The sequence below is a fragment of the Herpailurus yagouaroundi genome, unplaced genomic scaffold, assembly GCF_014898765.1.
Source record: "Herpailurus yagouaroundi ecotype Mexico unplaced genomic scaffold, PumYag 205, whole genome shotgun sequence".
NCBI classification, from domain to species: Eukaryota; Metazoa; Chordata; class Mammalia; order Carnivora; family Felidae; genus Herpailurus; species Herpailurus yagouaroundi.
The window spans coordinates 913,163-926,789 of NW_024412436.1; the positions used below are offsets into that span (position 1 = coordinate 913,163).

Genomic DNA, 13,627 nt, shown 5'->3' on the forward strand with positions numbered 1-13,627 from the left:
TGATTTCACTCATATGTGGAATTTAAGAAACAAATGAGCAAAGGGGGGGGGGGGGAAAGAGAGAGGGAAGCAAACCAAGAAAGAGACTCTTAACTATAGAGAATAAACTGATGGTAACCAGAGGGGAGGTGCATGGGGGGGATGGGTAAAATAGGTGACGGGGATTAGGTACACTTGTTGTAATGAGCACCAGGTGTTGTATGGGAGTACTGAATCACTATACTGTACACCTGAAACTAATTACACTGTATAGTAACTGGAATTTAAATAAAAACTTAAAAAAAAAAACCACCCAGGAATGGAAACACCACATTTCCTCACAAACCAAGATAAAGGAGCAATGGAAACTCTTGTTATTTCCTCATAAACCCACTTTTAATATCAACCAATATTGCAATAGTATCTGATCTTCTACTTGGTCTGCCAGCCAAAGTTCAGTTAAAACTGACTGCTTCACACATTCCAAATTTTGGAGTCAAATCTATACTCTAAAATCAATCTTAACTCAGATACAAAATTTTGGGGGCACTGAAATTTGGGGGCATTTATTGTTACAGAATTCATTAACAAAAGCAAAATTTGGCAAATTTCTACATTCTCAGCCCATCCAATCCATAAGAAATAATTTTGCTACATTCACAGAACACTGCCAAATGTAGTCTTACTTCGTCTTTTGAGAGAAAGCAGCTTTGTGAATATTCAATTCTGACCACTCCCAATTTGTATCCAAACACATGACAGCTTGTCACAATGATCATCTGACCACTAAAAATCCTTCAGAATAGGCTAAAGTAATAATTTGGAATACAGTACCAAACTAGATACCTGTCTTTAATGTCTCCCAGATTAGCCAACTCCTTTATCTTTGAGCTGGGCACTATTCATCCAATCTCATTCCCTCAGGAATGAAATTCTCCCAGGGATCAACATGTTATCCTTAGTCTCCAGCACACTCTGGCTCTTTTGGATGCAGGAAACAAACTATCTATGATACCACATAACAAGACAAACCAACAAAATAACTATTTCCTCCCATGTGAATTCAGATACCTCTGCTGCATGTTCCACCTTTGTTCTCTCTTCTCTTGCTAGGTCCTTAAAATATATACATTCATAAAAATACTTTGATGTAAAAGAAACCAAAAACTGTATACTATCTTAAACATACACACAGAAACCTGGCCTTTAAGTGATTCTAACAAAATGCAGACCGTATTTAGGAGTAAAGGCAGACTTGCAAGAATATTAAAGTAGAGAGTGGTCTGGAAAATCCATGTGACAAAATACAAAAAAAGCAGAGTAATGTGAAGAATTTTTGTTGATGTAAAATATTTAAATGCTCTGGTTCAAAAATGTAAATAAAAGAATCAGGCAGAAGAGCTGCCTAGCCGGCATATACACAAAATCAAGAATGTTGCTCTAACATAGTAGTTTCTCCCTTTTTGGCAATTAAGAAAATTATATCAAGAATGTCCAAATATATGGTATGTATGTTCTTTGATAACCAAGTCCTAATAGATGCAATGTACTCTGGTGACATGTATTTCCTGTAACTACTAACTAACTGTTCAATACCAAAAGGAAAAAGGAGTTTCTATTAAGATTAAAGCCACAGAATTCTGTTTTGGAGACGCTATGTAAATATAAAAAGTAAGTCAGGTTCAAAATTGGCCAACTTCAAGCTAATTTACAACGTGTGATGAGAACAGTTAAATTCAGATATTCTAGTGCCAGAGACTAGCTCTTTGGCCTGATTCCATTCTGTTATTTACTCCTTAAATGTTATACCACCTTGGAGGTAGTAGCAAAGTCAGGCTCAGAAATAGTCCCAGACTCTTCACAGAAAACTAGGAAGAACAGATATAGACGACAGCAGTGTTAGGTCATGTCTATAAGCTTTATGACACCAAAGTCTTATCAGTCAGGTACTATTGCCTCTCTTTTTTCTGAAACATCAAGAGATGGACATCTTTTTAAACTCCATTTTCTGTATTTAGGCTTAGCTGACATCCTCCCACCCATCTTGTCTCACTAAACAAATTCTTTTAACACTAGAACACGGGAAGGTAAATAGACTACCTTTCCAGAGATCCATAAAAAGAAAACTAAATATGTTACCAAGAAACACATCTTCAAGGAAGAAGATCCCAAAGTAGGATATAAATAAAGAAGATTCTATATCTAATTAATTCAAATAATACCTTGGTCAGAGAAGTGATTACAAATAGGGAAATGTCCTCCATTGAAATATAACTGGGCTTTAATGGTGTCTAGCAGTTAATCCCCTAAGAATATAGAAAAAGAAACCAAGAATATCAACAAGATTTCCTTTATCTAATACTATGGTAAGGTGCCCTAAGGTGCCCCTTTCCTTTCCAGTAACCATCAGAAGCGAGAGATCTTTCAGTCTGGGGCTATTTTCTGACTCTATAAAATAATAACGCTGCCTCATAGCTAATATAGCATCACTGAGCTATGATGATTACTACATATCAGAATTTTTCACATGGATTTAAGGACATGAATATGAATATCCACATAGATAAAACAACATCATGTTTTTCACTCCTAAAAAACTATGTCTCACAGCAGTGAATGAAGCACCTATTTTTAATTCCATCATCAACTAGATAGCTAAGTTTTCTACTTAAAAGTAGTTTCTAATATCTAGAAAGTCAATTGACTAGCAGTAGAGTGAAAAAAAATTATATTGAGTTAATATGCAACAAAGTTAAATACTACATAAAAGGATTCCTCTTGGGGCGCCTGGGTGGCTCAGTCGGTTAAGCGTCCGACTTCAGCTCAGGTCATGATCTCGCGGTCAGTGAGTTCAAGCCCTGCACTGGGCTCTGTGCTGACAGCCCAGAGCCTGGAGCCTGTTTCAGATTCTGTGTCTCCCTCTCTCTGACCCTCCCCTGTTCATGCTCTGTCTCTCTCTGTCTCAAAAATAAACATTAAAAAAATTAAAAAAAAAAAAAAAAAAAGGATTCCTCTTATGCAAGTATTTTTAACATTCTTCTTCCTATGCCTTAAAAAGTCTACTGAAGGGGCGCCTGGGTGGCGCAGTCGGTTAAGCGTCCGACTTCAGCCAGGTCACGATCTCGCAGTCCATGAGTTCGAGCCCCGCATCAGGCTCTGGGCTGATGCCCCTCTCCCATTCATGCTCTGTCTCTCTCTGTCCCAAAAATAAATAAACGTTGAAAAAAAAAAATTAAAAAAAAAAAAAGTCTACTGAAGACTACAGTTTTCTATGGAGAGCATAAGGGGAAGAAGGGAGAAGAAAAAAGATAAAAACAAAACAAAAAAACCGACGTGACTCCTAGCTTCCTATACTGAAGCTATACAAAATATCTACTTAAGTATATAAACTACTGGTTGAGTATCCCAAAAGGTATAAAGACAACATACACCATAAGATTGGGATGCAAGGAACTCTACTTACTAAGAGCAACAAGGGAAATGCACAAGAAACTAGTCATCTATTCTGCTAAGATTTACTTTTACCATACTAATCTCCAAATAAAAAGAAAACTCCTTCCAGTATTTTATATTCTTCAGGAATAGCCAAAAATAACAAGCATTAAAATATACCTACCTGCATTATAACAGTAAAAATAAAGTGTCAGTTGGTAATGGTCTTTCCGAGAGTCTCCTTAGCTAGCCTACCACTAGGCAGGCATGACAAAAACTGAAGCACTAATATATCTTAGTCATTATTTCTTCAGTTTACAAAGAGTATATTATTATTACTATTATTGTTACTGCTTGAGAATCTTTATTATTATGAGTAAGAACAGCTTTTATATTTTGTAATTACATCAGAAACTATATCCATAGATAGATAAACCCTTGTTTGCTAGGATTTCACTCATACATACTACCTCTGCAACTACCATTCAAATTCCCTTCCCATCTAGCATGACTATCCAGATGCTTCTACGCATATGGTCTAGGATCTCTTTAATAATTCTTTCCCCCCATAAATTCACAGCCCATTCTTCCAAGGAATCCACTTAGGGTAGAAGAAACAACTTGTGCTTGCATTTTTTTTCTCTTCTCTTTCTTTTCATCCACGCTTATTTCTATGGAAATATATTTCAAAGGCAGTATCTTTGATTTCAACTCAAGTTCAATATTGGGACTAGGAGCTTCCTAAACTGTACCACAACAAAATATCCACATATTTCAGGGGAAAAAAAAGTTGGGAAATACTTTAGTAGTGTCTAGGAAAATCCCCAAATACTCACTTGTAGCAGAACCAAAAAGATTTTTTGTGGATTTATCCTCCCCAGTATTATAATCCAGTGGATAATCTGTTTAAAGAGAAAATGAAGGTAATTAACTAAAACTATCCCTATCAAAGTCGGCTGACATTTAAAGCATATTTTATTATAAACATTCACTATAATCTAAAATATATTCACAAAAAGTTTATGAGATTCAGAAGCCGTTTATCAAACAGATGTAAACTAAGGAAAATAATTCCACTGCTTACCAAAATTTTAATCACATTTATAAGACTTTTTATTCAAGCTTTCCATGTACTTTACCAACCCTTAGTAAATGTTTTCATTTTGCTTATAGGAAAATTAGGGAAGGGAAAAATTCAGTTTTTCAGACTATGGTTTAAGACATCTTAAAACAAGGACTTGGGGCTCCTGGGTGGCTCAGGTGGTTTAGCATCGACTTCAGCTCAGGTCATGACCTTGCAGTTCATGAGTTTGAGCCTTGCGTCGGCTCTGTGCTGACAGCTCAGAGCCTGGAGCCCGCTTTGGATTCTGTGTCTCCGTCTCTCTCTGCCTTTCCTTTGCTTGCACTCTCTCTCTCTAAAATAAACATTAAAAAAAAGAAAAAAGCAAAACACAAGGACTTGATAAAGTAGAAATGGAGGGTGTCAAAAAACCTTGTCCTACCCCTTCAGGTTATTAGATTTTAAAAAACAAACAAAAAAACCATACATAATAGTCACATGTCTTAAAGCCACTTACCATAGTCTTCATCAAACAGTTCTTGACGTTCTGACTGATACTGGGAATCAGCGATCTCTTCATATTCTTCCACCATGCTGGTGCCAAATACCCTATTAACAACAATTTCATTAAAGACTTTCAAAACAAAACAGAGTTAAGACTCATCTCTTCATTACAAATGACAAAATACATTAACTTTGGTCATTTTTTGAGGGTCATTAGCTTTTAGACTTCAAAATAATGGCTGTTTCTTACACTGTAGTCATCCATCCACTGTGTCCATTAAAATGCTTTTAAGACATTTAAAAATGTAATGACCAGTTTTGATATCAGTCTAAGATTTTCCATATATTATCATCATAGCAAAATAGCAAGCAAGCTAAGCCAGACACATATAATAGTTATTTTTTCTCAGAGCAAATTTTTACATTTTTCTAAAATGGATTTAGGAACAAGAAAGGTTTAACAGCTTATATTTCTATAGTATTAACTTCACAAGATAGGAAATTATTTCTTCACTCTAAATATACTGGGATTTTTGTGTATCACTTTCTTTTTTTAATCACTTAGTAAATGTATGTTGTTCTTTAATACCTTATAAGGCTTAATGGACAAAAGTGCTCTGATCCAAAATGTGATACCAACTCCACCTAAAGAATAAAAGCACAGTGCATGTGAGATTATCTAGCAATGTATTCAGTTTCTTTCATTATAACATTTCTAAAAATACAGTCCTCATTTCCCCAAAAATCAATAATGGTAAAATTTTGCTTTTTTGCCATGCAGTAATATGCCATGCCTTGTTATTCAATATTGCAAAAGAGAAGGTTGCTAACCTTTATGTACTTGATGAACATCTGAAGCAAGAGAAAGGAAAAGAAAAAGAAATCAGTTCCAAAGTCTGGATAACATGCCATAAGCAACATTTAATATTTGTAAATTATACTGTATAATTAAAGTATAGAAAGCAATGTACTGTAATGGATAACATTGTAGTACTCTTATTTCTCTGCAGAAATCAAATCAATGATTTAAATTCTTACCATCACAACTAGAAAGTATAACTGAACTGTAATGAACTAAATTAAATTTAAGGTTATGTTGCTTAAGCTAAAATTCATTGCTGCTGTTTTATTTCTCTGTCAGAAATAAAAGCATTCTAAAAGTAATAAAGAGAGGAGTCTGGGTGACTCAAATTGGTTAAGCATCCAACTCTTGAATAAGGCTCAGGTCCTGATTTCATAGTTTGTGGGATCCAGCCCCACATGGCGCTCTGTGCGGATAGCATGGAGCCTGTTTGGGATTCTCTCTCTCTCTCTCTCTCTCTCTCTCTCTCTCTCTCTCTCTCCCTCCCTCCCTCCCTCCCTCCCTCCCTCCCTCTCCTTCTCTCCTTCCCTCTATCTCTCTCTCAAAAATAAATAAACTTAAAAAAATACATAAAAGCAATAAAGAGGATCTAGAAACAGCCTGTGTCTTATATTAATTCAAAATTATAGATACGTATCATATATGTATCTGTATATTATTTATATACTGATACATATGTGGATATACACATATACATACATAATGATAAAAATATTAGCATAATACAAAATAATATTTATTCTTATATAATACCATATACAAATTTTTTTAGGGAAAGCATGAATTTTTCATATGCTATGTTATTTCAAGTATAACTTACAGAACTAAAAGATATGTATCAACCCACTGTTAAAATACAAACTATTAAAAAGTAGTTTGTACATCTGGGTTTATTTGGGGATAAGGAAAACCCAGGTAAACTTACATAATATTTGTTAACATTGGACTTAGAATTAAATGTTTTTTGCTTTTAGACTACTACCAGAAAGAGCATTTTAGACAGCTAATCATCAAAATGCTCCATAGTGTCCCACCATAAAAAACACAAAGTAGGGGCTGGCATTTTTTTTTACCACCAATAAAATGTTCTGCCATTATTAATAAAGTAGTTGGTATGAAGAATGATTCTTGGAACTATTTCATAACATGTGCATTGTCTTAATTATAAAATTAAATGCAACTGTATCACCTGCCAAATAATTCTTACAATTTTTTCTTTTCCTAGTATAAAAACTGCTATAGAAAAAGGCCATTAAACAATTATTTCAGAATTCACTTTAAAAGAAACTGAAAATATACCTTCATTTTTCTGAACACTGTTGAACTATTTATTAACTATATTTTAAAAATAGAATTTAGCATTTTTAGATTGAGACTAGGAATACTACAAGTTTACCCATTCATAGAAGCCAATTTAATACATGCTTAAAAAAGATACACATTTAAAGAAGAAAAGACAGAAATTAGAGCTGCTGTCATTCCAAAAGGTCATATTACAAACACAATGGTACTTTAAGGTGTGCTATTATTTTAAGGAAAAAAAAGAGAGGAAGAGAGGTATAAGAAATTCCCATAGTTTGCCTAAAATCCAATTCAAAAGTGAGAATTCTATTTGGTAGAGATTTTCACCTCTACATTGTGGAAGAAGCAGCAAGAATACTGAATATAAGTGTTTTTAAAAGTTTATTTAAAATTGGCATTTGGACACAGAATAGTTCACTTGAATATACAATAAAAAAGGCAAAAGTTATAATATTAAAATTAAAATAATCTAAGAATCAGATTCTAAAAAAGAAAATCAGACCTGCTTAAAGACTTCAGTGACTAACAATAATCTGGGCTTTGAAATAAAGATATGATACTATAGGGTGCCTGGTTAAGCGTCCAACTTTGGCTCAGGTCATGATCTCACAGTTCTTGAGTTCAAGCCCCACATCAGGCTCTGTGTGGACAGCTCAGAGCCTGAAGTCTACTTTGGATTCTGTATCTCCCTCTCTCTCTCACACACACACTCTCAAAAATAAAGATATGATACTATGAAGATGACATTTTACATAAAGACTCAAAAAAAATATTGATACAATTTTAAATTTCATCAGAGCTGCAAATATCAGAAAATTGGCCTAAGTTTCCAGGTATACAAAAGGGAATGTATTAATATTTGTCTCATAAAATAACATCCATGTAAGAATTTTATCAAAAAGAATATTGCATTAAATTTCCTCTTAAGTTTTATGATTTCTAAAAAGGCGGGGTGAGGAGCAAAGAAGTATAAATAATAGGTATGTTTTCATTAAAAAACATAGTCCTGTATGTATAAACTTTACCTTCACATATTTTGCATACATCTGCTCATCCAAAGGGAAACTCTGGACATTCCTCTCATCTCTTCCATGGAAAGTACCCAGCTTAATCCACTTATTTGTGGGATATCTAGGAAATAGAAACATTTTTTTAAAAAAATCATAAACCACATATTGAGAGTTCCATCACATCTTCAAAATACATCCTGTTTGGCTTTTTTTCCCCTCTCTGGGTGAACATCTCACTTAACATAGTTTAAATATGAGTAAAATATTGGGTTGAATAAATACATTTCCTTTTCCAACTAAACTCTGACAGATTCCTCTTTACAAGGGAAGAGTATCTTAAAAATCACACCATTACAGAAAGCAAGAAAAGGAGAAGACAAGGTAGAACCAAAACTGTTTGTTGGGCTTCTATCCAAGTACAATGGAGGTTTTAAAATAAAGAGTAACCAAGAGATTATTTTGGAAGAAGGAGGTTCTACTTTTCACGTACTGAAACGTATGTGATGATATAAAGTCTAAGTAAAAGTACTGGTGGAAAGGGAATCAGAAAAAATCCTTTACCATTAGATTGGAATTTCACAGATCTTACAGATCTGTTCCCCCTCTTTAAAAGGAAATCTAACATAAAAGCCTACAGGTATTATTTTTTATTATTACAGCATTTTAAAAATCCCTCCAAGTAATGAATGCTCTTAAAATTATAGCTTGGAGAAAAGAAGGGATCAGAGCAAGGTTATTATATGAAAAATGGTTGGAATTCAAAAGGTCTTGAGAATTAACTTCAATAACTGTATATATGCAGTGCTGAGTGTGAGATGGGAGAAGAAACAGCACGGAAAATAAAACCACTAATGGTCAATTCTATGTTAATTATACCTTAATCAATCAATCAATCAATCAAGAATTTTAAATGGTGTCTTTAAAAGACAAGGATAGTTATCAGGATGTAAGCAGTAAAAACTCATTTTTTAATACAATTAGTAAATATATAGAAAAGACTGGAAAGAATAAATTAAAATGCTAATAAGTTATCTCTGGTTGATTAGATTGTGGTTCTTTACCAAATTCCTTATAATACATGCTTATTCTTTTATAATCACACACACAACACAAAGTTTTTAAAATATACTTTAACAAAAATACATTTCATGATAAAAAATGAAACATTCATGAATGTTTTTAATAACTTTTTAAAGAAATGTTTGGCAGCAACAGGTTATAATTAAAAATAAGGGCTCTGGGGGCACATGGTGGCTCAGTTGGTTAAGCATCTGACTCTTGATTTCAGCTCAGGTCATAATTTCAGGGTTCCTGGGTTCAAGCCCCTTGTTTGGCTCTGCACTATGACAGTGGAGCCTGCTAGGGACTCACTCACTCACTCACTCTCTCTCTCTCTCTCTCTGCCCCTCCGCCTCTCATGCTCACTCTCTCTCTCTTTCTCTCTCACTCAAAATAAATAAATTAAAAAAAAAAAAAGGACCTTGAAGTCATACACATCTAGGTTTGAATAAGTCACCTGACCTAGGCAAACTACTTAACCTCATCTTATAAAGGAATAAGATCATAGGATGATTATACATAAGATCATAGGATGATTATAAAAACTATATGAGTTAATGAAAGTAACCTGATTCACAAGTGCCTAATACTACGGTAGTAGTATTATTGTTCTTACAAACTGATACATTAAAATAAAAGAAATAAAATTAAAGTTTTTTAAAAAGTGACTCATTTAAAAATTTTTATTCTGGAGATCTAACAAACTCTGTAGAAGGCAGCTTTAGAATTTACCTGTCACTGATAGAAACCAGAAAGTCTTTCGGAGTAGAAGAAAACAATTCATAATTTGCAATATCAAGCTGTTTTACTTGAATTGGTTCACAAAGTTCAATAACAAACCTTTAAAAAGAACACAAGACAATTATTGAGATAAACCAACCAAAATAACAGTTCATATGAAACATAAAGAGTTTGCATAAAATAGACTTTCACTAAGTTACTCATTATTTCTCTAGCATATCATTAGTTGGGGGGGTGGGGTAACTATAAATAACACAAGATATTTATATTGACTATAAATAACACAAGATATTGATAACAATATTTCAATGACAAAGCACATTCTTGGAGAAGGAATGACTTCACAAAGGACAGTTAGTAATAGTGTCAACTGACTAGTCTAGATGGCAGTTTGGCATATACGTGGCTTCAAAGGGTAACACAGCCTTTGATCTAGCAATACACTTTTAGAAATCTATCCTAAGGACACATTGATCCAAACATTCACCCCTGTACGTATATACAGTGTCACATAGCAAGGCACAGGGGGAAAAAGTCAACCTAGATGTTTAGCATAGAGGATTCAAGTATGGTCCACCCAAACAATCAGATGCCAACAGGCATTAAAAATGATACTAGAGGGGCGCCTGGGTGGCTCAGTCGGTTGAGCGTCCGACTTCGGCTCAGGTCATGATCTCGTGGTCTGTGGGTTCGAGCCCCGCGTCAGGCTCTGTGCTGACAGCTCAGAGCCTGGAGCCTGTTTCGGATTCTGTGTCTCCCTCTTTCTCTGACCCTCCCCTGTTCATGCTCTCTCTCTCTCTGTCTCAAAAATAAATAAACGTTTTAAAAAAAATGATACTAGAAACTATACATACCATTTATATAAAAATCTAGGAAATGTAAACTATAGTGATAGAAAACTGATCTTTAATTATTGTGGGGGCAGGGTTTAGGAAGGAAAAGTTACAAAGGAGCATGAGAAACCTTTTTAGGAAGGTGGATATGTGCATTATCTTTATTGTGGTGATAATTTCACAGATGTATAAATGTCAAAAATTATCATATTGCATATTTTTACATGTTACACTTTATTTTACATGTGTATATATATTTTTATGTCAATTACGTCTCAATAAAACTATTCTTTAAAAATGATGCTAGTGACCTGTACTTATAAACATGGAAGAATGCCATAAAATACTTCTTCTTAGGAAAAATTAAAAGTATGGTATCATGTGTGTAAAATAAAACTGCATACAGTATGGCATTTGGGGAAGAGAAATACTCATGACATCTAGCACTCTAATCAATACTAATTACTATACTATAATTACTATATTACTATAATGTAATAACTATACCAAATGTTATTATATATATTGACAGTGAAATAAATCAAAAACATTAAAATTAACATATTGTGTTTAATTTATGACAGAGCAACAGAGCCAAGTTCTAAGAGATGGCAAAAGCGATCAGGTTTTAGAGAAAAGCTCATGAAGAGAAGCAAACTAACTTGTTAAATGCTTACTCTGGGTCAGATACTATGTTAGATGATTTACATCCATCCTTTAATTCTTACAACCACACTGCAAAGACTATCATCTCCATTTTATAAAACAATTCAATAAACACTAATTGGTTACTTCACATTCTTCTCGTCTATCTTTTAATAAGAAACCTCTCCTCCAAGATGTAGCTGAGCTCTTATGGCCACTGTATTTCTCAGTCTTGGCCATACTGCTTAGTTCTGGAGGATGGGCTGTGAGCAGAAGTGTCAAGTGCAGTTTTCAGGTCAAGCCTTTAAATGGGAGCTGCTACTTCTCCATTTGCTTTCTACTGCCTTACAGGCTGTAATGAGAATGTGGGAGGAATAAATCATTTCAGCAACCCAGGCAGGGTCAACACCTGCAGGGGAGGAAAAGGAACATGACAGAAGGTGTGTGGGTCCTTTCATTGTTCTTTTACACTCCTGCACTACCTACCAGCTTGAGCTTTTACATCAAAGAAAATTAAATCTCTTATTTAAACCACAGTTCCACGGTCTCTGTTAAAGCAGCAGAATCAAAAGCCCTAACAGTCATGCAGCCAACAAGCAGTGAAGCTAAAAGTCAAAATCCAAATCCACCTGGTTCCAAAGCCTAAACATTTCCCATACCACCAAAACAACCTTGGGAGAGGGAACTAAAGAAAATCAAACTGAGACTTTACTTGTTATTTACAATGACAATACTCTGAAAGAGTATTAAGAAGAAAATAAAAAGTTAATTCTCCCCACTTCTTTCTTTTGTATACAATGTTCTCCACTTCTAAGAAGACATGAGCTATATATTAATATCAGAAAAAATAAGCTTTCAAACAAATATATTACCAGGTATAAAAAGTAAATTCACTGCTTTGGATTCTGTGTCTCCCCCTCTCTCTCTCTGCTCCTCCCCCACTCACGCTCTTTCTCTCCTTCAAAAATAAATAAACAATAAAAAAAAAAGTTTTAAAAGGGGTGGCTGAGTGGCTCAGCCAGGTAAGCATCCGACTTCAGCTCAGGTCATGATCTCACATGTTTGTGAGTTTGTGAGTTTGTGAGTTCGAGCCCCTCATCAGGCTCCGTGCTGACGGCTCAGGGACTGGAGCCTGCTACAGATTCTGTGTCTCCCTCTCTCTCTTCTCCTCCCCCACTCACGCTCTTTCTCTCCTTCAAAAATAAATACATGTTAAAAAAAAAAAAAAAGTAAATTCACCAAGAAGATTTAACAATTCTAACATGTGTATGCACCTAATAGCCGCATGATACATAAAATGTAAATAGGTTGTAAATATTCCTCAGTTGATTTTAAAATGCTTTTTCATTTTTATGCCTCATCTTTTATGTTTTCTTAGAAGCAGAGAATATTCTGCGCAAATTAACAGAAATACATATAAAAGTTGACAAATCTAATTTCAACATGCTTCTTTTAATTATTTCTAGGTCAGGAATTTTAAAAGATCTGAGATCTAAAAAAGAAAAATTAAAAAAAAAAAAAGATCAGACATCTAAACACAAAAGCAGTGTGATAAAACACCATGTATCAAAATTTAGTTGATATAATTAAGAAGGAAGTTTATAAACTTAAATGTGCATATCTCAAAAGAATTTAGTTCAACAGATTAAACTTAAAGAAAATATAAAATAATAAAGTTTCAAACAGAAATCCATAAAACAGGAAAAAATAAAAAGGTATGATAGAAGGAATCAATAAAGTAAAAGTAGAATGTGGGGATTAAATAGGAGGCATAAATTAAAATATTAGGATTTAAAAAAAAATTTAAGCAGTATACTACAAATAACTTTATTATAAAAACTTTAAAAATGTATTAAACCAATTCCTAGAAAAGTATAATTTACCAAAACTAATTTAAGAATAAATAGAAAACCTAGTCATATAACTATTTGTTTTAAATGTAGTTTAAACATTTAAACTACATGCCATCTACTCACACCAGTCCAAAATTGTACATGCACAAATTTACAGTAACACTGCAATGGCAAAAGATTATAAACAACCCATATATCCAACATCAGAAGACTAGTTAAGTCATGGTACAACCATATAATGAAATTTTATACAGCTATCAAAAAGAATGAAAAAGTTTTCTATGAACGAAATTGAAAGATGACCAGATACTAAGTTAAAACTTAACTCAAGGTGAAAAATAGTGTGC

At 33.9% G+C, this 13,627-nt stretch overlaps 1 protein-coding gene across 6 annotated transcripts in view; it reads right to left on the reverse strand.

Annotated features, from left to right (window-relative positions):
• Nucleotides 1-13,627, reverse strand: part of SUCO (SUN domain containing ossification factor) — a 93,077-nt gene that overhangs the window by 34,832 nt on the left and 44,618 nt on the right. For 5 of the 6 annotated variants that reach the window (XR_005783569.1, XM_040451672.1, XM_040451670.1 and 2 more), the window contains exons 10-15: nucleotides 9,941-10,048; nucleotides 8,165-8,270; nucleotides 5,807-5,827; nucleotides 5,565-5,620; nucleotides 4,989-5,080; nucleotides 4,248-4,313 (exon numbers count right to left, since the gene is read on the reverse strand). Coding sequence is in view for 5 of the 6 variants with exons in the window: in XM_040451672.1 (XP_040307606.1) it covers nucleotides 4,248-4,313; nucleotides 4,989-5,080; nucleotides 5,565-5,620; nucleotides 5,807-5,827; nucleotides 8,165-8,270; nucleotides 9,941-10,048 (449 nt within the window). In the remaining variant the exon portion in view is untranslated. The remainder of the gene's footprint in view (nucleotides 1-4,247; nucleotides 4,314-4,988; nucleotides 5,081-5,564; nucleotides 5,621-5,806; nucleotides 5,828-8,164; nucleotides 8,271-9,940; nucleotides 10,049-13,627) is intronic. The other variant, XM_040451674.1, reaches the window with a different exon arrangement.